General features: G+C 36.7%; 1 protein-coding gene across 11 annotated transcripts in view; it reads left to right on the forward strand.

Moving 5' to 3' along the window:
* Positions 1 to 27,826, forward strand: part of MCTP1 (multiple C2 and transmembrane domain containing 1) — a 578,648-nt gene that overhangs the window by 446,926 nt on the left and 103,896 nt on the right. For all 11 annotated transcript variants that reach the window (XM_032274210.1, XM_032274288.1, XM_032274364.1 and 8 more), the window contains one exon: positions 27,003 to 27,122. In XM_032274210.1, the coding sequence (XP_032130101.1) occupies positions 27,003 to 27,122 (120 nt within the window). The remainder of the gene's footprint in view (positions 1 to 27,002; positions 27,123 to 27,826) is intronic.

Consider the following 27,826-nt stretch of genomic DNA (forward strand, 5'->3'; position numbering starts at 1 on the left):
TAAGAACCACTGGCTTAAAATTCTCACTGCCAGCACAGCAGTCTAAAGTCGACCCAGGACAATTGAGATTGGTGGGAGTAGGGGCATCCACTATTACTGAGGCTTGAGTAGGTGGTTTTCCCCTCACAGTGTAAACAAAGCCACCAGGAATTTCAGACTGGGTGGAGCCCACCACGGCTCAGCAAAGCTGCTGTTTGCCAGATTGTCCCTTTAGATTCCTCCACTCTGAATGGAGCATCTCTGAAAGAAAGGCTGCAGCCCTAGTCAGGGGCTTATAGATAAAACTCTCATCTCTGGACAGAGCACCTGGGGGAAGGGGCGGCTGTGGGCACAGCTTCAGCAGACTTAAACATTCCTGCCTGCAGGCTCTGAAGAGAGCAGTGGATCTCCCAGCCCTGTGCTCAAGTTCTGTTAAGGTACAGTCTGCCTCTCAAGTGGGTCCCTGATCCCCGTGCCTCCTGATGGGGAGACACCTTGCAGCAGGGGTCAACAGACACCTCATACAGGAGAGCTTTAGCTGGCATCTGGCAAGTGCCCCCCTGGAACAAAGCTTTCAGAGGAAGGAACAGGCAGCAATCTTTGCTGTTCTGTAGCCCCTGCTTGTGATACCCAGGCAAACAGGGTCTAGAGTGGACCCCCAGCAAACTCCAGAAGAGGGGCCTGACTGTTAGAAGGAAACTAATGGAAAGCAATATTATCAGCATTAACAAAAATGACTACCACACAAAAATTCCATCTGAAGGTCACCAATTACAAAGACCAAAGGTAGATAAATCCATGAAGATGAAGAAAAACCAGCACAAAAAGGCCAATAATTCCCAAAACCAGAAGGCCTCTTCTCCTACAAAAGATCACAACTCCTTGCCGGCAAGGAAACAAAACTGGATGGAGAATGAATTTGAAAAATTGACAGAAGCAGGCTTCAGAAGGTGAGTAATAACAAACTCCTCTGAACTAAAGGAGCATGTTCTAACCCAATGCAAAGAAGTTAAGGACCTTGATAAAAGGCTAGAGGAATTGCTAACTAAAATAACAAGTTTAAAGATGGCATAAATGACCTAATGGAGCTGAAAAACACAGTACGGGAAGTTTGTGAAGCATACACAAGTATCAATAGCCGAATCCATCAAGTGGAAGAAAGGATATCAGAGATTGAAGATCAACTTAATGAAATAAAGCATGAAGACAAGATTAGAGAAAAAAGAAAGAAAAGGAATGAACAAAGCCTCCAAGAAATGTGGGACTATGTGAAAAGGCCAAAATTAAATTTGATTGGTGTACTTGAAAGTGATGGGGAAAATGGAACCAAGTTGGAAAACACACTTCAGGATATTATCGAGGAGAATTTCCCCAACCTAGCAAGGCAGGCCAATATTCAAATTCAGGAAATACAGAGAACACCACAAAGATACTCCTCGAGAAGAGCAACCCCAAGACACATAATTTTCAAATACACCAAGGTTGAAATGAAGGAAAAAATGTTAAGGGCTGCTGGTGAGAAACATCAGGTTACCCACAAAGGGAAGCCCATCGGACTCACAGCAGATCTCTCTGCAGAAAACTTACAAGCCAGAAGAGAGCAGGGGCCAATATTCCACATTTTTAAAGAAAATAATTTTCAACCCAGAATTTCATAACCAGCCAAACTAAGCTTCATAAGTGAAGGAGAAATAAAATCCTTTACAGACAAGAAAATGTTGAGGGATTTTGTCACCACCAGGCTTGCCTTACAAGAGCTCCTGAAAGAAGCACTAAATATGGAAAAGAAAAACTGATACCAGTCACTGCAAAAACAAACCAAGATGAAAATACCATCGACACTATGAAGAAACTGCATCAACTAATGGGCAAAATAAACAGCTAGCATCATAATGAAAGGATCAGATTCACACATAACAATATTAACCTTAAACGTAAATGAGCTAAATGCCCCAATTAAAAGGCACTGACTGGCAAATTGGATAAAGAGTCAAGACCCATTGGTGTGCTGTATTCAGAAGACCTATCTCATTTGCAAAGACACACATAGGCTCAAAATAAAGGGATGGAGGAAGATTTATCAAGCAAATGGAAAGCAAACAAAAGCAGCGGTTGCAATCCTAGTCTCTGATAAAACAGACTTTAAACCAACAAACATAAAAAAAAAATCATTACCTAATGATAAAAGGATCACTGCAACGAGAAGAGCTAACTATCCTAAATGTATATGCATCCAATACAGAAGCAAAACTGAAGAAGATGGAGACATGAAAAACCCTACAAAAAAAAATAATCCAGGAACTGGTTTTTTGAAATGATTAACAAAATAGGAAGTCAAATTATCTGTTTGCAGATGACATGATTGTATATGTAGAAAACTCCATCGTCTCTGCCCAAAAAGTCCTTAAGCTGATAAGCAACTTCAGCAAAGTCGCAGAATACAAAAATCAATGTGCAAAAATCACACATTCTATACACCAGTAATAGAGAACCAAAACAAATCATGAGTGAATTCCCATTCGCAATTGCTACAAAGAGAATAAAATACTTAGGAACACTACTAACAAGGGATGTGAAGGACCCCTTCAAAAAGAGCTACAAACCACTGCTCAAGGAAATAAGAGAAGACACAAACAAATCCCATACTCATGAAGAGGAAGAATCAATATTGTGAAAAACACCCCATACTCATGAAGAGGAAGAATCAATATTGTGAAAATGACCATACTGTCCAAAGTAATTTATAGATTCAATGTTATTCCCATCAAGCTACCACTGACTTTCTTCATAGAATTGGAAAAAACTACTTTAAATTTTATATGAAACCGAAAAAGATCCTGTATAGCAAAGACAATGCAAAACAAAAAGAACAAATCTGGAGGCATCACACTACCTGACTTCAAACTATACTACTACAAGGCTACAGTAACCAAAACAGCATGGTACTGGCACATGAATAGATATATAGACCAATGGAACAGAACAGAGGCTTCAGAAATAACAGCACACATCTACAACCATGTGATCCTTGACTAAACAAGCAATGGGGAAATGACTCCCTGTTTAATAAATGGTGTTGGGAAAACTGGCTAGCCATATGCAGAAAACTGAAACTGGACACCTCCCTTATACAAAAATCAACTCAAGATGGATTACAGATTTAAATGTTAAGACCTAAAACCATAAAAACCCTAGAAGAAAACCTAGGCAATACCATTCAGGACATGGGCATGGGCAGAGACTTCATGACAAAAACACCAAAAGCCAAAATTGACTAATGGGATCTAATTAAACTAAAGAGCTTCTGCACAGCAAAAGAAACTATCATCAGAGTGAATAGGTAACCTACAGAATGGGAAAATATTTTTGCAGTCTATCCATCTGACAAAGGGCTAATATCTAGATTCTACAAGGAACTTAAATTTACAAGAAAAAAACAACCCCATCAAAAAGGCAAAGGATATGAACAGACCTTTCAAAAGAAGACATTTATGCTGCCAACAAACATATGAAAAAATGTTCATCATCACTGGTTGTTAAAGAAATGCAAATCAAAACCACAGTGAGATACCATCCCATGCCAGTTAGAGTGACGATCATTAAAAGTCAGGAAACAACAGATGCTGGAGAGGATGTGGAGAAATAGGAATGCTTTTAAACTGTTGGTGGGAGTGTAAATTAGTTCCACCATTATGGAAGATAGTGTAGTGATTCCTCAAGGATCTAGAACTAGAAATGCCATTTGACTAGCAATCCCTTTACTGGGTATATACCCAAAGGATTATAAATCATTCTGCTATAAGTACACATGTACACAGATTTTTATTGCATCACTGTTCACAATAGCAAAGACTTGGAACTAACCCAAATGCCCATCTATGTTAGACTTGTTAAAGAAAATGTGGCACATATATACACCATGGAATACTATGTAGCCATAAAAAATGATGAGTTCATGTCCTTTGCAGAGACATGGAGGAAGCTGGAAACCATCATTCTCAGCAAACTAACACAGGAAGAGAAAACCAAACACCACAAGTTATCACCCACAAGTAGGAGTTGAACAATGAGAACATACGGACACAGGGAGGGGAACATTACACACTGGGGCCTGTCAAGGGGTAGGGGCAAGGGGAGGGATAGCATCAGGAAAAATACCTAATGTAGATGACGGGTTGATGGGCGCAGCAGACCACCATGGCACATGTATATCTATGTAACAAACCTGCATATTCTCCATATGTATCCCAGAACTTAAAGTATAATACTGTAAATAAAAATTCAACAGATATTAAAACCAGGCAAAAAAAAATTTTAAATGGCAAAATCGCGGTGAGTTTTGCACCAACCTAATATTTAAACTTTTTGAGCCACATGCTACTCATCTGTAAAATGGGGCTAATAAAATAACATGATTCACAGTTACTGAAAAGAAAATGCAGCTGACCCTCAAAGAACATGAGGTTGAATTGCAACGGTCCACTTATACAAGAATTTTTTTCAACCAAAGGCAGGTAGAAAATACAGTATCCATGGAATATGAAGCCCACATATAGGACGGGCAAACTTTTTATATACCTGGCTTTCTCAGGGCCAGCTACAGGACTTGAGTATGTTCATGTTTTGATATCAGAGAGTGGTCCTGGAACCAATCCCTGGTGTATGCCAAGGGACAACCATATAGAATAATGCCATTTAGCACAGTTCCTGAAACATGCTAAATGCTTAATGAGTGCAGGCTTTTATTTGGGTTTATTTATACTGGGAAAATATTGAAGTAATGGAAATAAATTACAAATATACATACAGTATTTCAGGTTGCATATGTAAATAAAGGAATCACACTGATGCTTAGAGAACAAGAGGAAAAATAAGATAGTTCCAGTGTTGAAGGTGGCACATAAAATGCAGAGCTCAAGTACTAGATGGGGGAAGGTCAAAATGTAGGATCAGTGTGTCCCAGAAAGTCAATGAAGGGAAACCCTATCAGATACATGACTCATAATTTTTTCGATATTTCTATATTAAGCCCATTAGTTGCTCAGTGTAAGCCCAACTGTTTCCAGTACTAAGACCTCAAAAGTTCTTATTCAAGAGCCTTTGAAAAGTTGACACTGTATAATGTGAACAAAATCACCAGAGTTAAATACAATGCTGTGTTTCATAGAATTCTTTCTTTTAACTTCCCTCAGTAGAGGCTGCTGCTGCAACACCAAAATGCAGTTCCGTCAAAGCAACTAAATACAGACGATGAAATTTGGAGCCAGACAGACTTGGTTTGAATTGTGTAAAATGCCACTTACTTGCTGGGTGGCCTTGAGCAAGCTATTTGACAGTGCTGGGAGCGTTTCCTGATCTGGAAAAGAGATGTTAACTCCTACCTTGCATGGTTACTTTAAAGCTTATTACTCAAGTATGAAAAGCGCCTATTGCAGTCCTAGGCACAGGGACACAATAACTATTGAGGTAACATAGCTATGGGGTTTAAGTATGTTACTCTCAAATGGTTTGGCTAAATCCAAAAATATAATTTAGAAGATCTAAAAAGGAATGTATGTCCTTCAGGCAACCTTCCATAAATACAATTTCTCACAACTGATTTTTGATAGGCACTGGGCAGCAAGCATTCAGCGTTATCCTCTTTTGACAAGTACTTGGAGTGCAAATATTCTGTTGCCAATTAGGGACAGACCATGCTTTAAGCCTCAGCTGAGATGGGAATATAGTTGACAACTCTTTTAAAAGTTGAGAAGTCTAACCAAAACATAAATCTGTAAAATGCCACCTCGCCTCCACATGGACATGGGCTGAGAATGGGACAAGCTTTTTCTCACAAACCTCAAAATTCTATGCCAAAGAGCATGACTGTAATTATTTTAGCCTGCAAAAAATGTTAAAGAAGGTGTTATGAAACTCCCAGTACCATAGGCATAAAGAAGGTCCCGTTAGAGCAACCCTTGAACAACTAACCTTATAACTTCCTGTGAGTCCTCTGCCAAAACTTGCAATGCTTTGGTGATAAGATAAATCACCTCTTTACAGAGTGGTTAACTGTAACCAACATGAGTGCTTCAGAGCATCTGCCAAAAAGAATTATTTGGGTTTTAGAATGATTAATCTCAAGCTATTTTTTAATACTGATTAAATAGATATTTGTTTTTTAAGCCCACACCTATTTTGTGACAATAAAGCCATGACATCAACACATTAGAAAACACTTTTTCCATTGTTTCTTTTTGCTTTGCATCCAGTCAGTCAAGTGACAAGTCATCAAGGTACAAGTTTAAAAGAAGATGTTGCCACATGGTGTAAAGGAGGGTAGAACTCACTGTTTCATCTCAGTGAAAATTCTTATCCATCAAGACAACTTTTCCACAAAACCCAACTCAAGATGACACAAAAGGACAGGTTCTATAGGATCATTAATCATTGAATGCCCAGAGGACTTCATGCAATTTGTCTGTAATGAATTTCTACCCATTTTGAAAAGTTTCAGAATGAACTATCTGAAAACATATTGTTTATGGCCAATTTTCCTAAAAACTGCAGGAGTCAATGGTAAAATATTTTGCCTAGAATCCTCTTGCTGCCTAGGTAGAATTTTGGCTTAAGAAGGTTGACTGGCGAATTATCATGGAGAAAACTCACTCAGAATGTCTAGTGATAAAAAGATTCATAATTTGGAGAATAAATAATCACCTCTTTTTAACCAGATAGCCATGCTGGACTTACTGTCTACCCTTAGCATTGACATAGATGAACACTTCTGCAAGGATTGGAAACCACCTTTAAACATATATAAAGGCAGGAAATCTGTGAAGATTCTGTTTATCTCAACCCTTCTGAACAACTGCACTCTGAAGTGTGCTAAGGGAAGCCAATCAGAAACAGTGAGTATAAATTTGAAGAAATTAGGCCAGGCATGTTGGCTCATGCCTGTAATCCCAGTACTCTGAGAGGCCGAGGCAGGTGGATTACCTGAGGTAAGGAGTTTGAGACTAGCCTGGCCAAAGTGGTGAAACCCCATCTCTACTAAAAATACAAAAACTTAGCCAGGCCTCATGCTGCACGCCTGTAATCCCAGCTCCTTGGGGGAGCCGAGGCAGGAGAACTGCTGGAATCCGGGAGGCAGAGGTTGCAGTGAGCCGAGATCTCACCATTGTACTCCAGCCTGGGTGACAGAGCGAGACTTCATCTCAAATAAATACCTAGGTAAATAAATTTGAAGTAATTTATCTTGCTTTATGTAACTGGGGAAGGAAACCAACCAAGTCAACTGAGATCTGGAAATCTATACCCCCCACTCTCTGCAATTACACCATAGGAAACAATGACACTAAAATAGCCCCTTGTTCTAAATTCTAAGACCTAACAGACAAATTCAGTTCCTTCTATGTGGGTTACCTGAATTTTCTAAGATGATGAGAAAAATCAAATTTGGTAAGATCTTGGGTGTTCTCTTTCAAGTTAAATTTTATTCAGTCATTCTGTCTGATCAGTCCTAGTCAAACAGGTAGCAGGAAGGTAAGTCACATTTTCCAGAACATAGATTGGATTAGAGACAGCTTTAATTTACCAGGAGGCCATTGAGAAGAAGAAAGACCTCCCTTCATTAAAGTTACTACCACATAATTGCAATGTCTTACCCGACTGTAGGAGAGAAAGGGTGTTGCCATCACAGCGATCAGAAGGAGAGTAGCTTTATCTGTTTTATAGTCTACTCTCTAGGAAGACTTTAGTGCAGTATGTAAACTTCATAGGGCCTGTCGATGGTGTTTGAGAAGAGTGAGAATTTTTAGTCCATACTGATAATGGGTCTCTAAATTAGCTGATCGCCTGAAGCCCTCAGGGAATAACCAAAAATGCAGATTCCAGGGCCCCACTGCCAGAAATTCTAATTAAGTCAGATGGGGGCCAGGAGTGATAGAGAAATTTAAAATTTTTCAAAATCTATAAGAATTACATCAAAATGTTTAAATGGCTTTTTTAACTTACTTTTGTATGTGTATGTATATGTGTGGAAAGCCAAATCATACTTTCAGACATGTCTGGTTCAATCAGAACTTGCTATTTCTTGGCTTGTTTTTCCTCTGTGTTAGCATTGACCGGATTTCCCCTAAGTGGCAATAAATACCTTCGAGTTTACATTATTCTAGTGTTCTGTCAGGGGCAAAAAGAGAGATTCTCTTCTTTCGTAATTCCAAAGACCCACAGTCGAATCTCACTCTTCTGATTGGCCGGTCCTTGAACCGATTACTATAACCAGGAGCAGCTGATACTCTTGCTGACCAGGTCTGGGTCCAATGTCCATCCACGGAAAGCCAGGGGTGGAACCAGCACCACCAGAAACCATCAACTAAACGAGGAGCAGTTTCCCCAAGGAAAATCAGAGTGCTGAACAGAACAGGAGATGCCAATCATAGAGAGACGGTAGATGGACCAACAGTTCCTAATAAAAGCCATAATTATCACATATCTGAACCAACAATTAGATTAGAAGAGGAAATATGTATAAATAAAAATTGATACACTGAACTTTGGTAAAGCATGCTGCCTTCCCCATACTAATTTACTTGTATTGCAGATTAAGCCTGATCAGTACAACTAGAATATACCTAGAATTGAGGTTGAAGTATAGCAAAAGAAACAATGAAACAATAGCAAGAATCCCTCAGAAACCAGCACTGTACTTATAGTAATCAGTGCTTCAGGGAGCTGAGACCCTTGTACTTGTCAAAAAGGTGGCGGAGTTCAAAGATTAAGAGGTGGCAATTTGCAATTCCTTCTATAAGGCAAACCAGACAGTTTGGTGGTTGTTTTTTTTTGTTTGTTTCTTTGAGAGGGAGTCTCTCTTTGTTTCCAGGCTGGACTGCAGTGGCACAATCTCGGCTCACTGCAACCTCTGCCTCCTGGGTTCAAGCAAGTCTCATGCCTCAGCCTCCGAAGTAGCTGGGACTACAGGCACCACCACACCCAGCTAATTTTTAAATTTTTAGTAGAGATGGGATTTCACCATGTTGGCCAGATGGTCTCGACTCCCTGACCTTGTGACCCACCCACTTCTGCCTCCCAAAGTGCTGGGATTACAGGTGTGAGCCACTGAGCCCAGCCCAGACACAGCTTAGCTGTGCCAAAGCACTGGGTAAGTCTTGAAGTTGTGAGAAGATGAGAGATTTTCAGACATAGGGCTTCTCTGTTACAGGTTTTCAGTACCAAGTCATCAAGAGCATTTCTTACCTTTGACACCTTTTATCTTTAACACAGTCTTTAAAATGGATCTTAAAATGGGGAAGGAGAAAAAAATAGTTTTTAATGGACAGGGAGACATTTTTAGAGTAGATTAATAAAATAATACCCTTAAATAAGTATAGTCATTTATATTTAATAATCTTTATATATTTAGAATTTTTTCATACAATCTTGAAGAGAAGCTACAAAAATTGTTTAAAATCCTCTCAAATTTTGCCACCTTATTTTTGGAAATAATATTGTGAAGTAGAGATTAAAAATGATTGCCATTGCACATGGTAGAAAATGCTTGCTTTACCCTAAACTCAGTTTTTCCATCTGCAATATGGGTATAAAAATAAAAACATATAATTGAAATTGATAAAGGGGAAAAAAGTTAAATGATCCATTGGGGCTTAGTTATAGAAATGTGTAGTTATAATTATTCCTTCATTGTAATAATTTTATTTAATTAAAATTATTTAAATCCAGCTTCATATCTAACTCCTATTTAGGTTTCAGAATAATAAAAATCCTTAAATATACTAACAGTAGTATATTAATCCATGGAAAATTATTTCTTAGAAGTTAGATAAACATTAATAGCATTTAATGAATTTTCATAGTATAATTGAATTGATATTTCCATTTTACAGTTGAGGGAGAAGGCCCCATAAATAATTACTTAATATTTATGGACACACTTCCCATGGGAAGAATAAATAAGAATACAGATAAATATACATATGATAGAAATTTATGTACACACGTGTTATATCTATATACACAAAGATGTTATATCCATGTACGCACTTGGCAAACATATTTATACATACCTATTTTACCTTGAACACTAAAATGTTTCAGCTGATTTAGGGCTCTCATTATCCATAAAATTTCTCAATTAAAAAAAGCTCACTTGTTTTATGGGAGAAGTCTTAGAAAGCTTTATTCAGCCCTTTTTATCTTTTCGTGTCTTCCTTTTTAGGCTTTTCTTCCCCATCTGTATGCCAGTTACCCTCTATTTTGCATAAAGGAGAGGAAAACAAAGCTATGCAGACAACCCAGAGCATTTCTTGATAGATGGTATGATATGTTTTACTTTTAGGTAGCATATTGCCCTCTCTTTGACACCAACTCCATTGCTGTAATTGGCAATGAGACCAAGACCAAGATGATGTTGAGCTGGTGTTTTTTTCTAACTGGTATTTAAAAGCTGTACATTATTCCGTGCCTCCTCAAGATTGCTCTGAAGCTAGAAAAGAGGAAACACATTGCTGTCTCTTTATTACACTAGTAAACCCTGAATCCAGAGTTGCCACTGAGTGGACGTCTTTATTAGAGCAAGAAACGTGGTGAACACTTCTGGACAGGAGTGTGATCAAACAGATCTGAAAGGCAAAGACATAAATGAAAGAAGTGCAATGTTGCCACAACAGTGAACTAGTGAAAGAAAGGGGAACTGGAATCTGCCCAGTGTCACGCACTTAGAGAACAAAGCCACACCTGTCTCCCTGAGAGATAGAATAGCTCCAGAGAAGCTGACGGCAGAACAGGGAGGCAGTTTAGATTGCAGCAATTGATAGAGAAATTGGCTATAGAAACAACGGGAAATCTGCCAGGGCCCACCTGCTTTTCCATGCTTGATACTATATAACTTAGTTATCTTACAAACATGTGTATTAAGCTTTATCAGGAAAAAAATTAAGAAATGTTTTGTAGCAGTATAGGAAGACATAGGATTATCCTAGAATTTTAGAAGTGCTGGCATAAAAACAGTTGGAAGTGGTTTTCAGATGTATTTCACTTGTCCTGCTGTGTTCAGCAGTTTTCATTTCTATTTTCTTGATGTATATTGAGAAAAACAAACCCAACCAACCTAAGGGAGCTGCTGACTTTTGCTGACCGGAAAAATGAAACAAATCTCTCCTAACATGTATTCCTGCTGTATTTCCCATAGATGAATGTGAGGGTTTTATTCCTGATAGGTGGTAGTGTAGGTAACTTGGTAACAGAGATCACTGAGGAATGCAAATAAAAACCTAAGACTTTAGGCCCAAATTAAAAGAGTTCCTCACCCATGATTACAAAATAAGAAAACATCCTCGTATTTATCCAGTAGTGCTTTCTTCAGGGCTGAGAAGATGACTTTGTATACACCATCCTCATTCTTCTGTGCCAAGGTTTGTTTTCAACTTTTTTTTCCTTTCTCATGTTGGGCTAACCTGCCCTTTTTTCCTTTCTATTTCTTTCCATATCTTCTCTGACAGTGCTATCCTTAGCATTTTTTAAAATATTCTCAGCCATTTATTATTTAGAAAGTAAGGCGTTCAAAAAATTTTTTTAACTGATTCTATTTTTCGTAGTAATTTAGAACTATTATATCTGCATAATAGTCTCACCTTACGGCAGTAGCATATTGCCACTTTCCATCAATTATAATTAGCAAAGATTGATGTTGATACTTGCTTTAGCTATTTTGTAGTGGCTTTATTGAAACTTCCGTGAACTCAAATGAGGACAAACTGTCCAGAGAATCACCATGTGGATAGTGTCATCGACCAGCATTTTAAAATATTTTGAAAGTAGTGGCAAGATAAACCCAAGATCCCTTACCATTAATTTTTAAGCCTAGTTTCTCTCAGTTATTTGTATTGGAATTTACCTCCACAAAAGTTTAGCACTTATTTTATTTATTTGTGTATTGTGTATTTATGTATTTTTAGCACTTTTTATTTTAAATGAAATATAAAGAATAAGTGAAATTTTATTTTCCTGAAATATAATTTCTGTGTCACCCATTTTGAGTATAGAATTCACTGGTTTTTAGTAAATTTCCAGAGTTGTACAACCATCATCTCAGAGGATCCTTCATGCCTGGTACAGTCCTCCCCATTCCCACCTCCCGCTCCTGAAAACCACTAATGTGTTTTCTGTCTCTAGGGATGTGCCTTTTTTGAGCATTTCATATAAATGGAATCATACACTATGTCCTTTGCATCTGACTTCTTTCACTTAGTGTGGTGATCTTGAGTTCATGATGTGCAATGTGTCAGGAGTGTCTTCTTTTATTTTTACTTTTTTGAGACAGGATCTTGCCTAGGCTGGAGTGCAGTGATATAATTATGGCTCCTGGCTCCAGTGACTAGCTGGGACTACAGGCATGTGCCATCACTCCCAGCTAATTTTTAAAATTTTTTGTAGAGACAACGTCTCACTATGTTGTCCAGGCTGGTCTTGAACTCCTGGACTCAAGTGATCCATCTGCCTCAGCCTTCCAAAGTACGCGGATTACAGGTATCTTCTTTTTATTGCTTAACAGTATTGATTGGATATAGCGATTCTTTGATTATCAATTTATCAGATGATAAACATTTGGATTGTTTCTATTTAGGGAATAACATGAATAATGCTGCAGTGCATATTCATGCATATATCTTTATGTAAGCATATGTTTTTATTTTTCTTTGATAGGAGTAGAATTATTGGTTAATATAGTAAATGTATGTTTACATTTTTAAGAAACTACCAATATGTTTTCCAAAGTAGCTGTACCATTTTACATTCTTACCAACAATGTATGAGGGTTCTAGTTTCTCTGTATCTTCACCAACATCTAGTACTTTCTGTCCTGATTATAGCCACTCTAGCGGGTGTGAGGTGGTATCCCATTGTGGTTTAATTTCTGTTTCCCTAGTAATGAATGATTTTGAATATCTTTTCATGTGCTTATTTGGCTTTCAGATGTTTTATTTAGTGAAATGTCTATTTAAATCTTTTGCCCATTGTTTAATTGTGTTTTTGACTTTGTATTATTAAGTTTTAAGTACTCTATATACTCTGAATACAAGCCCTTAATCTTATACATGATTTGTAATTATTTTCTCTCAATGTGTGGCTCATCTTTTCATTTCTTTTTTTTTTTTTTTTTTTTTTGAGATGGAGTCTCGCTGTATAGCTCAGGCTGGAGTGCAGTGGTGTGATCTCGGCTCACTGCAACCTCTGCCTCCCAGTCTCGGTTCAACAATTCTTCTACCTCAGCCTCCCAAGTAGCTGGGATTACAGCATGAGCCACCATGCCCAGCTAATTTTTGTATTTTTTGGTAGACAGGGTTTCAGCATGTTGGCCAATCTGGTCTTGAACTCTTGACCTTGTGATCCGCCGGCCTTGGCCTCCCAGAGTGCTGGGATTACAGGCGTGAGATACTGCACCTGGCCATCTTTTCATTTCTTAATGGTGTCTTTTGGAGCACAAATGTTTTTAACTTTAATGAGGCCAAATTTTTAAATATATAATAAATATATATACATATGCACACAGACATTTATACATACAGAGAGAGAGAGAGAGAACGAATGCTTTTGGTGTTGTATTTGTGAATACCTTGCCTACCCCAAGGCCACAATATTTTCTTCTAGAGGTTTTATGGTTTTAGTTCAAGGATCCATTTGGTATCACCTTTTTTTTTTTTTTTTTTTTTTTTTAAGAGGCAAGGTCTCACGGTGTTGCTCAGGCTAGAGTACAATGGCTATTCACAGGCTCAATCACAATGCATTGTAGTCTTGAACTCCTGGGCTCAAGCGATCACCCACCTCAGCCTCCTAAGTAGCTAAGGCTACAAATGTGTACCTGAATTTTTTGTATATAGTAATTTTATTACTTTTAAAGATGATTACATTTTACATTATTGTGCTCATTTCCACAAATATACCTGAATTTATCTTTTGAAAAGTTCAGAAGACATGTAGAAAGGCTTTTGGTTTTTATTTTTATTTTTTGGCATCTCTGACCTAATCACAAACAGCACCACCTTCTTTTTAAAATAGCCATCTACTAAGAGCTCACATTTTTCTTTGAGAGGACATTAAATTTCAGAGAGATCTGAAACCTTCCTGAAGCTTGTGAATGATTTATAGGATTGAGCAAAGTAGTCTTTAGAATCCCTGTCCCAACAATGATTATCCAAGTAAATTGTCAACAAGAAACTAATGATCATCATGTGAGAGTGTGACATCACATCTGAACGTATGATTAACACCTGCTTAATATCCATCCTTTTTTGTTTAAATAGAATGCAATATTCAATTATTCTTGAAAATTGATCCTAGTAAATCATTGATTTTAAAAACTTCAGAAATTTTGATTAAAAAAGTATTCAAAGAAGTATAAATGTTTCTTGAGAATTGTACATCAGTGCCATGCAGCTCAACAAAATATGTCCACTCCTGACAGGTCATTTTTAGAAACGAGATTTTATGGGCAATCAGCTACAATGAGAAAAAAAATGCCTGAAAGATAATACATCTCGGCATCTCCATGTCAATGAAGTGAAAGCTTTTCTGAAAATGAAATGGCCTTCTTTTAGAACTCTGGAATCCTAAACTACAGACATTTCAGGAACTATTTTGGCTGAAAATGATAGCAGAGATTTTTCCTTTTCATAATTTTTATTACAGTGGAATTGGTTTTGTATTTCTAACAGTTTGACAAGAGCTAATTACAATGCGCTCATCTGTTTTGCGGACTAATTTGAGCCATCGGGCATCAACACCATAGACATGCAGCAGCATTGCAAATGATACGCATGCTTCCCTTGCTCCAAGAATTTGTACTTGCTATAAAAGAAAACAGATTTGGACAGCCCTGAAAAAGTCGGGTTTGGTTTGAAGAAAACATTTCAGAATTACATTAGAGCTGGCCTACAAGTGAACTAAAAATACCTGCTCATCTCAGTGGTCTTGGCCCAGGGCCTTTCCTTTTACTGTAAAAGTCAGGCTGTTTGAACAGTTGGAGTTCGGCTTGCTTGCTGTCTAAACTAGTGTTCTCTGATAACTTCTGTTACCATTGAAACACAAGCCCCATTGCATTTAAGAGAATGTTTAGAGGTGTGGAAAATAGCCAAGAGAAATGTATACTTAGTGCTCAAACCTTTAGGCTTCCCGTGCAGTAACTAGACCACTTAGAGCTGTTAAGAAATGGGAGAAAGACATTCATCAGTAAACATTACGCAGCAAGGGTAAAAGATGGAATGGAGTAAAGAAGGTTGTTAAAATCAGCCTAAGATGATTATTTGAATTGCAAAGAGAAATGTTCAGACATAGCTAGAGCTGCTAAACATAACTCTTGAAGTTTTTCCAGAACAGAGGGATTGGGGGAATGAGACCAGTGAAGGAGAAAATTAGAAAATTATAAGACAGAATGGGAGATGAAGTTTCAGAAGCTGGTAAACGATAGCTGAAATATATGATATTATTAGGTCTTAAATCTATTTATGAGGGTGAAATTTTTAAAACACGCTTCCTGACTTTGGCTCTGTGATTTTAAGATTTAAATGAACGTATTAAATCCAGTCAAAGAATAATCAACAATAACTGCAAGGTTATATCATGAAGGATTAAAAAGAAAGATCAGAATTCAGTGGCCCAGGAAAGATAGTCATGATAGGTTGGATAAGTCTGAGTGAAATAATTTGAGTGGAAAAAAGTCAGAATGGTACCAAATATCCAAAAACTTGGCAGAATGCAACATTCTGCACATCAGCTACTATTAAAAAGGAATTACCATAATTGATCATCTGCTTTTTTAAAGGCATTCCTATTCAGTGAGTTAGAGCTGGAGGTGTAAAGACTGAAGGACTAATTTTTAAAGTAACTTGTATCACAGACTTTACTAACATGTGTTTGGCTTGTTAGATAGCTGGGTATCCTATTTTCTGGCACAGTATATAGAACAGAGGGAGTTTCCCCCCATGAGCAACTGAAGTGCCAGCTGTTGCCCTAAATATTGTACCTGTTCATGATGGAGATAGCTTTAAAGCCAGATTTCAAGCATAGGGAAAATTTAACATTTTGTACATCAGCAAACATTGGTATAAGATTTGTGTGTCTAGATACAGCATTTACATACACAAAGGGGAACTGATCAAAAATTGATTTCAAAAATAGGAGTGGTAACATTCAATTTTTTTAAAGTTTAAAAGGAAATTGTGTTTAATAAGCTTTGATAAATCTTTACCTCACTTCTGGAGCCTTAGAAAATATATAGAAATGGCAAATTTCTATAAAATAAATAAAAGATCACAGTGAATCCCAACAGTTTTGTTAAATAATAACTTAAAAACCTGAAAGACAGGAAGGAATATCAGAACATTATGTAATGATTAGACTATCATGGAAAAGGTAATCTTTTCATTGGAGGTGTAAGAAAAAGAAAAACTAAAAGACACTGAGAACCAACATTAAAACACTTTTTTTTTCTTCCTTAGAAAATAATTAAAGCATGGACTGTTAGTGAGATAGTCGTGGGTCTTTCTGGAAAAAGTTGGATCCCGGGAAATGGGGCACTAGAGAAAGGCAAGCTTCAATGAGCTTAACAGCCTTCACTCATCCTTAAATGTTTCTTTGATGTAGTCCTTGAGCATTTTTTAGAGTGATTATTACTTGATTCCAGCAACTTCCTCACGGGCCATATAATACAAATTCCTCTTAATTAGTCATTTAAAATAATAAATATGTACCGATCTGTAGTCTGCAAGACTGACTCTGCTTGCAGCCTGATTTTGAATTAGCTGAACTTCTCTGAATTATAAAGCTGTTAAAATTAAAACATCAACTATTTTGATAGTATGGTAAGCATGACAAACTACAAGGTAACGGACTAATTTCTAATGACAGGGACCTCTGAGAATCATTCTCCAGGCATCTATAAGCATTTGTCACTTTCATTCTACATCCAAACTTTTACTAACATTAAATTCACAACATTGCCGGGATTTCTTATCAGTTATTCATGTGTAGTTATGTGATGCTCAAGTTGGACATACTCTGGGCTTTACATTTTGGAGTTGTCAGTGTTCTCAAAGCAAAGCCAGAGCCTTTCATCTCTGACTTTGATAAAAATGACACAAATTATCAGTACAACTTGTAAGCTGAAAAAAAAAAACATTTAAATAAATAAATAACTTCCCAAGCCTTCTGGCTGGCAGGTTCTATTGATATAGTATCTCCATCAAGGAAAGTAGAGTGCTTTATGCTATGATTAGTTGATAGCTTCATCTTTGAGGTTGTTTGGGTCCACTTTGTTGTGGCGATTCTTCACTGGGTGCTTTCGTGGCTTGTATTAGCACATCTTCAAATGAGTCCTATCTAGTTGTCACATTTGCTTCTTTAATAGATAGAGTCAAGCTAGGTTTTTCAAAAAAGCATTGATGTACTAAGATTGTAGACTCTAATTTTCAGATACCAACTTCAAAAATCCAGCATACATTTTCACAATGTAAAGAATTGGAACTCTCTGAGGTATATTTGTTACTCCTGGTAAACCTGAAGAAACAATTTTTTTTCAACATCATCAATAAATAAAGTTTCAGTATATATATATTGAAGTCACAGCTTGCCAATAAATCAACCAATTTCTCACTTTTTTTCTACTCCTTCCCATATACCTCATCCTGTTACCAGAACAGAGATAGTTCTCTTGACACATTTTGCCTTCTCAATATAAAGGCATTTGGTAGATAGTGCACTTTGATTTTTTTCCTCTACATATAAGAAACACACATACACACCCCAAAACACAACGGATCAGGTCTTGTCAGTTTGGTATCTGGTTGAAACTAGTCAAAAAGAAAGCAGTTTTAATTCTAATTGAGAGACGAGAGAAAAGCCACTGTGCATGAGGCTCTTTGAGCATATTAATGCTCCCTGTATCACTGTGGCATGATCATAGGAAATAGCAAAATAAGTTGGAAACATCCAGTGGGTCTAAGTTCGTCATCAATTCCGTGCTACCGTGTATTTTAGAAGGTTGTCCAAACAAAGCAAAGCCTCTCTTCAAAAGAGCAACACATCATACTTTAAAACCACCTTGAAAAGGTTATCGTTATGCTAGGAATTAATTAGGTTCACTTTGCCTATCTCCCCTTCCTCGTTGAATGGAGGTGGTACAAAAAGCTTTAGTGGAACCAACCAGAAATGAAGACCTTTGAACAGGTGGTGGTGCCATCTGGCTATTTAAATCAAGGCAAAACCACCCCCTTCCCAGAAGACTAGGTTCCGAAGACTGTGATGGTGATGTGGTGGAGCCTGACTTAATTTGAATGAGCGTAAATGGGCATAAGGGGTTCACCTCCAGTACTTTAGGCATATTTTTAAGAAATGTTAAACATTAATAGGAGAATCTAATGCAAATGCTTATAAGGACAGTTTTTTCTTTCCTACTGACTTATTTTAAATCAAGTCATAATTCATGTCATCACATAGAAAATATACCTACCTTTGTTCTGTATACACTTGTATATATAGTTTCTTATTTTTTAAGTTAATTGTAGAATATTATCTATATGAGAAACAGACAAGTTTTCTGAAAGAGGAGTGATTTTAGCTTTTGGGGCAGAAAAATTCTTCATTGGGTGAGACTGTCACACATATTTGAGAGTGATTCATGCTGGCTTCACCCACCAAATGCCAGTATTTCCCTTCTCCCGCTCTAGTCATTGTGACAACTAAAAACACCCCTGCATATTTCCAAATGCGCCCTAGGGAGGAAAGTGGCAGCTCAGCACCAAAATGTTTGAAAATTGACCCTCCTTCTTTTTATACCCGCTTTCTTGTGCCAAAAAGGATTTAATGAAGCAATTGGTGGGATTTATTCACAAACAGTGCTTTCATTGGCTTCTGACTTTCCTACTCTTCAATCAAGTTTTTAATTCAGAAATTTTACCTCTTTGCCAACTCTGATGATGGCTTTTTCAAAAAGAAAAGCAACATATTTTAGGTCCCACTTTACCCAGCTCTCTTCTTTGAGGCCAATCTTATTGGTAGAGGTAAAATAATTTCCTTTTAAGTATTTATTAACTATAATCAGTTTTTATATATTGATAAACACCTTGAATATTCCCCCTAATCATTGCCTAGTTCCTCAAAAGGCATATCCTATGTATTTATTATATTTCTAATTTGAGGCCTCTCTCACTTCAAGAAACATTCTCATACCAAATGTTCTCTGTTAGGAACCAAAAATGTCCTTCCAGATTAACTCTTCTAAGCATATACACACTTTTGGCACATTTCTTCATTCTGTTTTTTTCCGAAATAGATACTGTCAAATGATGAAATAAACAGGAAAACATTAGGGGGTGAAGGTTGGGCAAAAAATGGGTTAATACTGTGAAGGCCTGAGTGTAAATGCGTGTTAAGTTTAAGAAAAAAATGAATTGAAATTAGGAAGGAAAAGGATTTTCTGAAAGGACCGTGAAATAATTAATTGTTTTGTAGGAGATGGCCTTTCCATGTAGGCAGAAATTTTTTCTTCACTTCTTTCTGAAGAGACAGTCAAATAGAGAATCTCATCTCTTAATTAGAAAGAAAAATACTCATCAAACACATCTCATCACTGGAGAGCTAATGATCCACAGCTGTTAGTCTGAAAGGGCAGGCTTTTTTTCCTGAACAGTAGGAAGTGTTAATCATTTTGGATGAGATTTCTTTTTAAAATATACTGTAGTTTGCAAAAGAATAGGATATTCAATATTCCAACTTAAATGATTTTTTTTGAAGTGGGCTCCCCCAGGGACACTGTCATGTGCCGCACTGAGTGATCATTGAACACAGGCATCTTCCACTGCACTTCAGTGAGAGCATCAATTGATGGGATGATGTGAATGGCCCAGTCCTGCCTGAGACTGGTAAGACCCCAGGCTCAAAGAAATAAAAATCATGCATGTCTTGCACCTCCAAAAAAATGGTGTTGCTCTAAAATCTTAAAATTTGGAAGCACTCACTGTACTTTGTACAATATGCCTTGTTTAATATGACTGAAAAAGCCTTGCCCCACCTTTACTTAACTTCTCAGCAGAACAGAATTTTTTTGTTGTTTAATCTTTATTTGAAAAGTAGGGCTTTTTTTGGTCTGTAAAAATATAATTGGCTAATTCAGTTTCCAGTCTTTGCCTTTACAGCCACCTTGCTAACCTCTTCTAAACATTTTGGACAGAAGAAAACCCCACTTAATAGAAACCTTATGAATAGCCAACTTTTGATTATTCAGAATTGTGCAATATAGTGGGAAAAAGGAAGAATAAAATTGGCTCCACAAACCTCATTTCTGCCATTCATTTCTGGCCTCTTTGCATACCAAACCTTTACCAGAACGCCTAAGAAGTGATATTCCATTTCTTTGTACTGATGAAAAGTAGTTATCCTAGAAGAAAGGGAAAGAGAAGAAAAAGATATAGAAAATCTACAAATTGGATAATTAGTACCTAAATAATTGATACCTTCAAAGCATCAACATTCAGTCTAAGATTCTTTACCTTAGAGTCTGTGGAGTTTTATGGGAACAGCACAGTGGACTAGGAAGGAGAAGACATGGCTCTGCCACTCAGGCTTGTTTAGACAAGTCTCAAACTCCTGAGACTCAGTTTCTTCTTTTGTAAAAGGAAGGTGACACTCCCTGCCTTCCAAGCCTACCTCTCAGGACTTTTTCCTTAAAGTTTGGTCTATGCAGTATGATATAAGACTTGTTAGGAGAAATTATGTTATATATATATTTTTGAGACAGGGTCTTGCTGTGTTGCCCAAGCCAGAGTGCAGTGGTGCAATCACAGCTCACTACAGCCCCAACCTCCTGGACTCAGGAGTTCCTCCTGCCTCAGCCTCCTGAGTAGCTGGGATCACAGGCACGTGCCACCAATGCCTGGCTAAATTTGTTTTGTTTTTAGTAGAGATGAGGTCTCACTAGGTTACCTAGACTGGTCTCGAACTCCTGGCCTCAAGCAATCCTCCCGTGTCAGCCTCCCAAATTGTTGGGATTACAGGCATGAGCCACCATGCCTGGCCTATTTTCCTTGTGGTAAATTAAAACTTTTCAAAAAAAACTCATTCTGAATATTTATGGTTAAAATTTAGAATGTTTTTGAAGTGTGACCCAAATAGATATTTCAAAATTGCATTTTGTGATGTTGATACTAATATTATAGGCAAGATAATAACTGATTTAGATAAAAGATTTTTGAATTTAAAAATGAAAAAGGACTATGAACAAGAATTGGAATTCATGAAACTGCTAGTTCTAACAAGCTTTTTTTTTTCCATATATAGGGACGTAATAAGATTGTTAAAACATCGTTAACATTTTAATACTGAATTGTTTTGAGTTCACAAAATCTGCAGTGTTTCAGCCATTTACTAGTAATAATGAGTTTTTGTTAAGATCTAGCTTTGTATTGTTTCAATTATTAGTAAAACTTCTAACTTCAACCCTTCTGTTTAACTCTTATGATTTCCCACCAAAAAACTCCATTCCTCCTCAAACACAGGTCACCCTAAAGAACACCACCCATTTTCTACAACTGCTCAAAGAGCAATGATCATATTCACTTATCTTGAAATGTAAGTTTATAAAGTCTGTGTAATTAAAAAAAATTTAAATATGAAAAATATTACATTAATAATATAGTACTTTGTGATGAAGCATCTTCACATATATCACTAGCTTTTCCACAGTCAACTTTGTGAAATAGGCTGGTGTAACCATCTCCATTTTATAGGTAAGAGACTAAAGGAAAAGAGAATAATTGACTTGTGCAGGGTTTTATGATGATCGAATAGGAGAAGTTGAACTAAAATCACTTTTTTGGGCTTCTGGTCCAAACTATATTTTACCCTGCCACATTGTCTCCTTAGAGGGAGAATAATATGTATTAGTGAGCTTTTGCTATGTAACAAACCACCCCACAATTAGTAGCTTAAAGCAACTCTCATTTATTTAGTGATGATTTTGTTAGCAGTTTAGACTAGGCTCAGCTGGGCTCACTCGTGCATCTTTGGTTGGCTTCTGGTCTGTTAGTTGGCTTTGCTTGGATGCTGTCTGGCTTTCAATTGGAGTGATGGAGGCAACTATGCCCCATGTTTTTTTAAGCCTCTGTTTTCATCATATTTGCTACTCTGTCCTTGACCAAAACAAGTTATATGCCTAATCTCAGTCATTGTGGGAGGGTATTATAAAAGTCATGGATACAGGGAGACATGGAAAAATTGAGGTCATTACTGTACTTAGTCACCACAAATTAAACATGAAAAACTGAAAGTGGCACTGATTTCATCATCTCTTTTTACTTTAGTTGGCATGGCTTCTTCAGCATAGCTCTTACACTTGAAACAATCATTAGCTGTGGATTCTAGGGTAGTATATGAAAAGTGATAAGCTTCTAGAAGAGCCAAAAAAAATTATATGCAGTTTAAGCCAATCAGTTCCTGCTTGCCATAATACCTAATGCTTGTTGAGCATCTGATAGGTGTCAAGCATCAGCTTAATTGCTTCTCAAATCTGCAGAGTAAATAGTATAATTTTCACTTCTCAGATGACAAAACTAAGAGAAATCTAATAACTTGCCCAAGGTCCCAAAGCTAGTGACTAGAGAGTTTGGATGCCTCTAGGCCTGATTCAAACGCCCTTCTTTTTCTATTGTCCCACACTGCATCAGCTCCTTGAGGGATCACACAGTCCTGGCCAACAGCCCAATGCCAGTTGACAGAGTTTCTAACATACAGGATACCGAGTAAAACTCTCAATATTCTTTTTCTAATGAAGGGACTATGTGTACTTATTACTATTTGACTAATGACCCCTGAAGATTTTCTGGTATCGAATTCTAATTATAAATTACAACAGCCATCTAATGATTAAAGAAGAAAGCCATCAAATTCCTGGAATATTTCTAGTTTCTAATAAGCATGGATAACTAATGTAGGGCTAGATGTTTTGTTTGGAATGGGGCATGTATTCCATGAGAGTAAAATATGGACAGCCTAAGATTCCTTATTAAAAGGAGAGATGGGGGAGACACGAAGAGATTATGTGACAGAGAGAGAGGAAGAAATACAGAAGAGGTGCTATAGTGATGGATTTGAAGGAATTAAACGCTCTGTAGACAGAGTAAGTGTCCTTATCACGTACAATAACATCAAAAAATTCTAAAATCTGCAGGTCCTCATTCCATGGCCCACAAAGGCAGAAAGCAGTTTCGGAAATGCAGATGTGGACACGTGCTAGACATTTTATGGTTTATGTTTGTATTCTGTTAATACATTAGAGATATTTAAAATTATTTCTTGATTTCTTTTTCCATCCCATGTTAATGCATTATTTTATCTCTCTTTTCCCCCATACCTCTGAAAATGTATAATCAGGACCAAGGACAGATCCTGCATTGTCTTGGCCTTCCTTGGGTTTCTTCCAGCTGCTTTCTTTGTCCTGCTACCCTAGTGGTGCACTAAAGGTCTGGCCTTTTGCGTTAGCTTAGGTTGTTTTTTGTTTTTTGTTTTTGTTTGTTTGTTTTTGTAGGAAAGAGGAGAGAATCGGTCTCTTTCCAAGGAGGAAGGAGAGAAGAGGTTCAGTGTGGATTGAATGAGCTAAAAAGCTCCTTTCTTCCTTTGAGGGCTCTCTTTATTAGAGAGAGCCAGCTAATAGGAATTAGAATCATCAGCTAATAGGAATTAGAATAATCACTAATACTATATTGAATAAATGATTGGGTGTTATACTTTTAAACATCCAGTATTTTGTAACATACATGTTCAATAAATACATTTTTATTGTTATCCTGTATTCATGTTCTTTTCTTTGACCTTTTGAAATCTTCATCTAGGTGCTGAAAAAGAAAAATAAATGCTTTTGTATTTACAGTTTATTCAAAGCTCTCATTTAAAAAAAAGATATTTTCAACAGTAGGAGCTGCTCACTCAATTACTCAAATATTAGATTCTTAAAACCACAATGGGAAAGGAGATGGTTTTTCTGTTGCCAGAATTCCTAAAATGAATGCAATTTCTTCCTTTGTCTCTCTCTTCTGTGTCTTTCCCCAATCCATGTTCTAGTGCTCATGCTATTAGGACATATAAAAATACTGTAGACATTCATGAGAAGTGTGTGCCAGTTCTGAGTGCTATATTTTAAGAAAGTTATTGATGTATTGATTTGGATATGGTAAGAGGAAGCTGACTACAATAAGGAAGTGCCTAGAAACCATACTCTGTAACTGATGCTTGAAGCAAGTGGTGATGTGAAACCTAGAGAAGAAGAAGGCATGAGAGATGTGCTGATTGCTTGTAGGATTATCATCTAGGGAGTTTTTTCTGTGGATGACAGACCTACAGCTGACATCAATACATGAACATTAAAGGAAATTTATTCTGGATAAGATGAGGACCCTAACACCAATGAGTGGACATTACAAGGGAAAATATATCTGCTCAATAGGTTAAAAAGATTACAATTTGTTGTATTTAGCAATGGGATAATCTGAGTTCCATCCATGAGGCCAGAACACTAAGTCAAATAAATGTCCTCAGAAAAGGCAAACGTAAAGAAGGTCCAGGAGAAAAGACCATAATATCCAAAATAGTTCATGACTGCATAGCCAAATGGAAAGAAAATCTTGTCTAGAAGAATTACTAAGGTAGGCTTATTTGACAGAGGGAGAAATTTGTTAGTAGCATCCCAGGTTGTAATTCTGCATTTTCCTAAAGTCACTTGGTTTTATGTAGTAGATCTATAATAGTTTCACTAAGACAAATAATTAAACAGAATTCTGTCGAATGATTGGAGAACCCAGTGTCCATTTATCCATTAATTCAGTAAATATTTACTTTATAAGCACTTACGGTGCCCCAAGTACTGTTCCACATACTCAGGATAAAACACGTGAATGAAAACAAAGAGTCTACTTTTAAAGGAACTTACATTCTAGTGACTGCCTCAATGTTACAAATAAATGTATAAAGAATGTGGACTCTAGCCAAAAATGATTTTCCCTTTTGCATGTATTGATATCTGTCAGATTTACCTTAATTCACTTCCTTAAAAAGGAATTATCTGTATAAAAATACATTTTAATAATCATAACCATCAAGTATTTATGTCATCTTTGTATTTTGTATAAATTTCAAAAATTAAATGAAAATATTTTCTTTTTCTGGAAATCTTTCTGCTTTTCTCATGTAATAAAAGATATGGCTCACATTTCATGTATTACAATATTTGGAACTTTTCTTATGCAGGAACTTAAATCTATAGTTACCATGTAATTCTGTCCAAAATAATTTCTTGTCTTCCTAAACTACTATCTATGTTTTTTGGTGCCCACTTGGTTATGAATATAAAAGAATTCGGTAAAATATACAGTATTCAAAATTTAATGTCACATTGAAAAAAAAACAGATGGTACAATAATATCATGAAGTCATTTTAAATATTCGAGAAATATTAAAGATGATTAGATTTATCGGCCTTTGTCAAGATATGAGAACTCTAAGGCAAAGTAACTTTCTAAAGCTTGGAACCTTGGTCTCCTGGCCCTGAAACCAGGAGTCTCCCTACCATTTCACACTGTTTAATTTTCTCTGCTATTTAAATAGGCTGTAGGCTTCACTGAGATTTGTTAAGAAGACTGCAAATGGCCCATGCTGCTGTGCCTAACATGGGAGTCCTTAGGGCACTGCCTCTAACTCTCCTGACCTATCAAATTCAAGATGTTTGTGTTACTCCAACCAGCTGGCTGAAACTCCCAGTTATGCCATGGTTCAGCTAAATCTTAGCAGGGAGAGGGCTTTCTAGCTTCCAGTATTATATTCTGCATTAATTACTTGAGAACCTTAATCAATAATTAGTTGACTTTCTGTGTTTTGTAAGATATGAATAACATTTACACAATAATGGTTTGGGGTTTTGTTTTTGCACAATTACTGGCCACCAAGCAGTATGTTAAATCTTTAACATATTTTAACTATTTAATTCTCACAGCCCTGAGGTGGATAATCCTATCATCCCCATTTTACCGGAAAAGAATGAAAGAAGGAATAGGTTGCTTAAAAGTTACATGGCTAGTAGCATTAGAGTCAGGAGTGGAACCTAGGTGTTAAATGCCTCCTGACTTAACATTACCTTAATCTGACAGCCAAAGCCACAGACCAGAGAATTTAGATGATCTGTCCAGGATTACAAGTCTGGTGAGGGGTGGCGGTGAATTACACTTTATATCTAACTTTGTGTTGCTTTATAATGTAAGTGTTCTTAGAATGACTCCATCTGCCATCCTGAGTTCTTAATCTAACATTTGTCTTACAATGAAAAAGTTTATATACTTGGAGAAGTAGGTAGTGTTAAAAAAGAATAATACAAATAGGCATTTTAAAATTTGTTTTGACAAAATTTTCTTGTAATAGCTGTTTAATTTCTATGGTAATGCTGAATGTTAAGCCAACAATATTTTATACTTGTTGGTATCAGTGCTTTTTTTCATATTGTGAAATTTTGGGGCCTCTCTTGTGTAGAGTTGGCATCTTTATCTGCCTATTAAGCTTGTTATGTTGTATTATCCAAGTGAGATTTTTTAAAAGTCCCTGATATTAAATAGTGATTCATTTTTTATCATTAAGGCAGATAAACCAGGCTATTCCTGACAGTGTAGCAGAGTTCATTTTGCTGCTTTTAAAAAATTGTGTCCAACCTAACAATAATTTCACTGGAGGAGAAAAACTCAAATTTCCTCTTTGATAATGTAATGATATCAACTTTTCCTTCATAGAAATTAAACAGATTAAAAATCTTACCAGTGACTTTCCAAGGGTCAGATATATTTTTAGAAAAATGCCTAAAAGTTTCCAAGGCTTTCTTTGTTTTCAAGATAAATCTTCCTGTTCTGAAGCATTTGGTTTTGTGTTTTTGAAGTGGAGTATAAATAACAGTCCATTTAATGAAATTCAGTGTTGACTCTTCTCTCTTCTCTCTCCTCCAGCTCTTTCTCTTTGTTGTCTGGAACTTTGAGCTCTACATGATACCACTGGTTTTGTTGTTACTATTGACATGGAACTACTTCTTGATAATATCAGGGAAAGATAACCGGCAACGTGATACAGTAAGTCTCTACTTTCTTACTTGTATATGTTTTTGTTCTTATTCCGAATCCCTCTGACAAGATCAACATTGAATTTGTCTTTACAAACCAGAAATTCTGTCTATAAATACTCAAGTTTAGAGGAAAGTTTTATCAGATCAAAACTAACAATGCTTTGGTCCTATCACAAGAGAAAGTATTCACCTATTTCTAACATTACTCCTCCTGGTAGAAACTAAAACAGGGAGCAACACCAAAGAATGAGCTATGATTTTCAATCATAAATGAATGTTACCTCGAGTAATTGTTTTATTCTCCTTATTTGTTATATCTTAATGAAACCTGATTTAAGATACATTGTCACAAAATTATCGATGATCAAGCTAAGTGATTGTATTTTACTTAAGACAGATGATTCTTTGTGCTCTCTGTCATTGGAAGGAATGAAGGATTGATGGTTGTTAGCCTGAAAATGTATATAAAATACCTTAATTCAATGAAGACTTGCTGGACAACAGTAAATATCCTTCCCTGTGTCAGGGGTGTATTGAGAAACCAGCTTAGGGATGAAGAGATTTCATTTAACCTAGGGAAAGTAATACTGAATCTACCCGTCCTCTTTGGCGTTTTTGAAAATAGAATGTGTAAGACAACCTTTTCTTTCTGGAAAAGTTTTAGACTAAGAAGCAGAAGCTGGCCATACTATAATCACATTTGTTGTTCTG

Source organism: Sapajus apella, unplaced genomic scaffold, assembly GCF_009761245.1.
Source record: "Sapajus apella isolate SASKATOON/1434 unplaced genomic scaffold, GSC_monkey_1.0 scaffold1, whole genome shotgun sequence".
Classification (NCBI taxonomy): domain Eukaryota; kingdom Metazoa; phylum Chordata; class Mammalia; order Primates; family Cebidae; genus Sapajus; species Sapajus apella.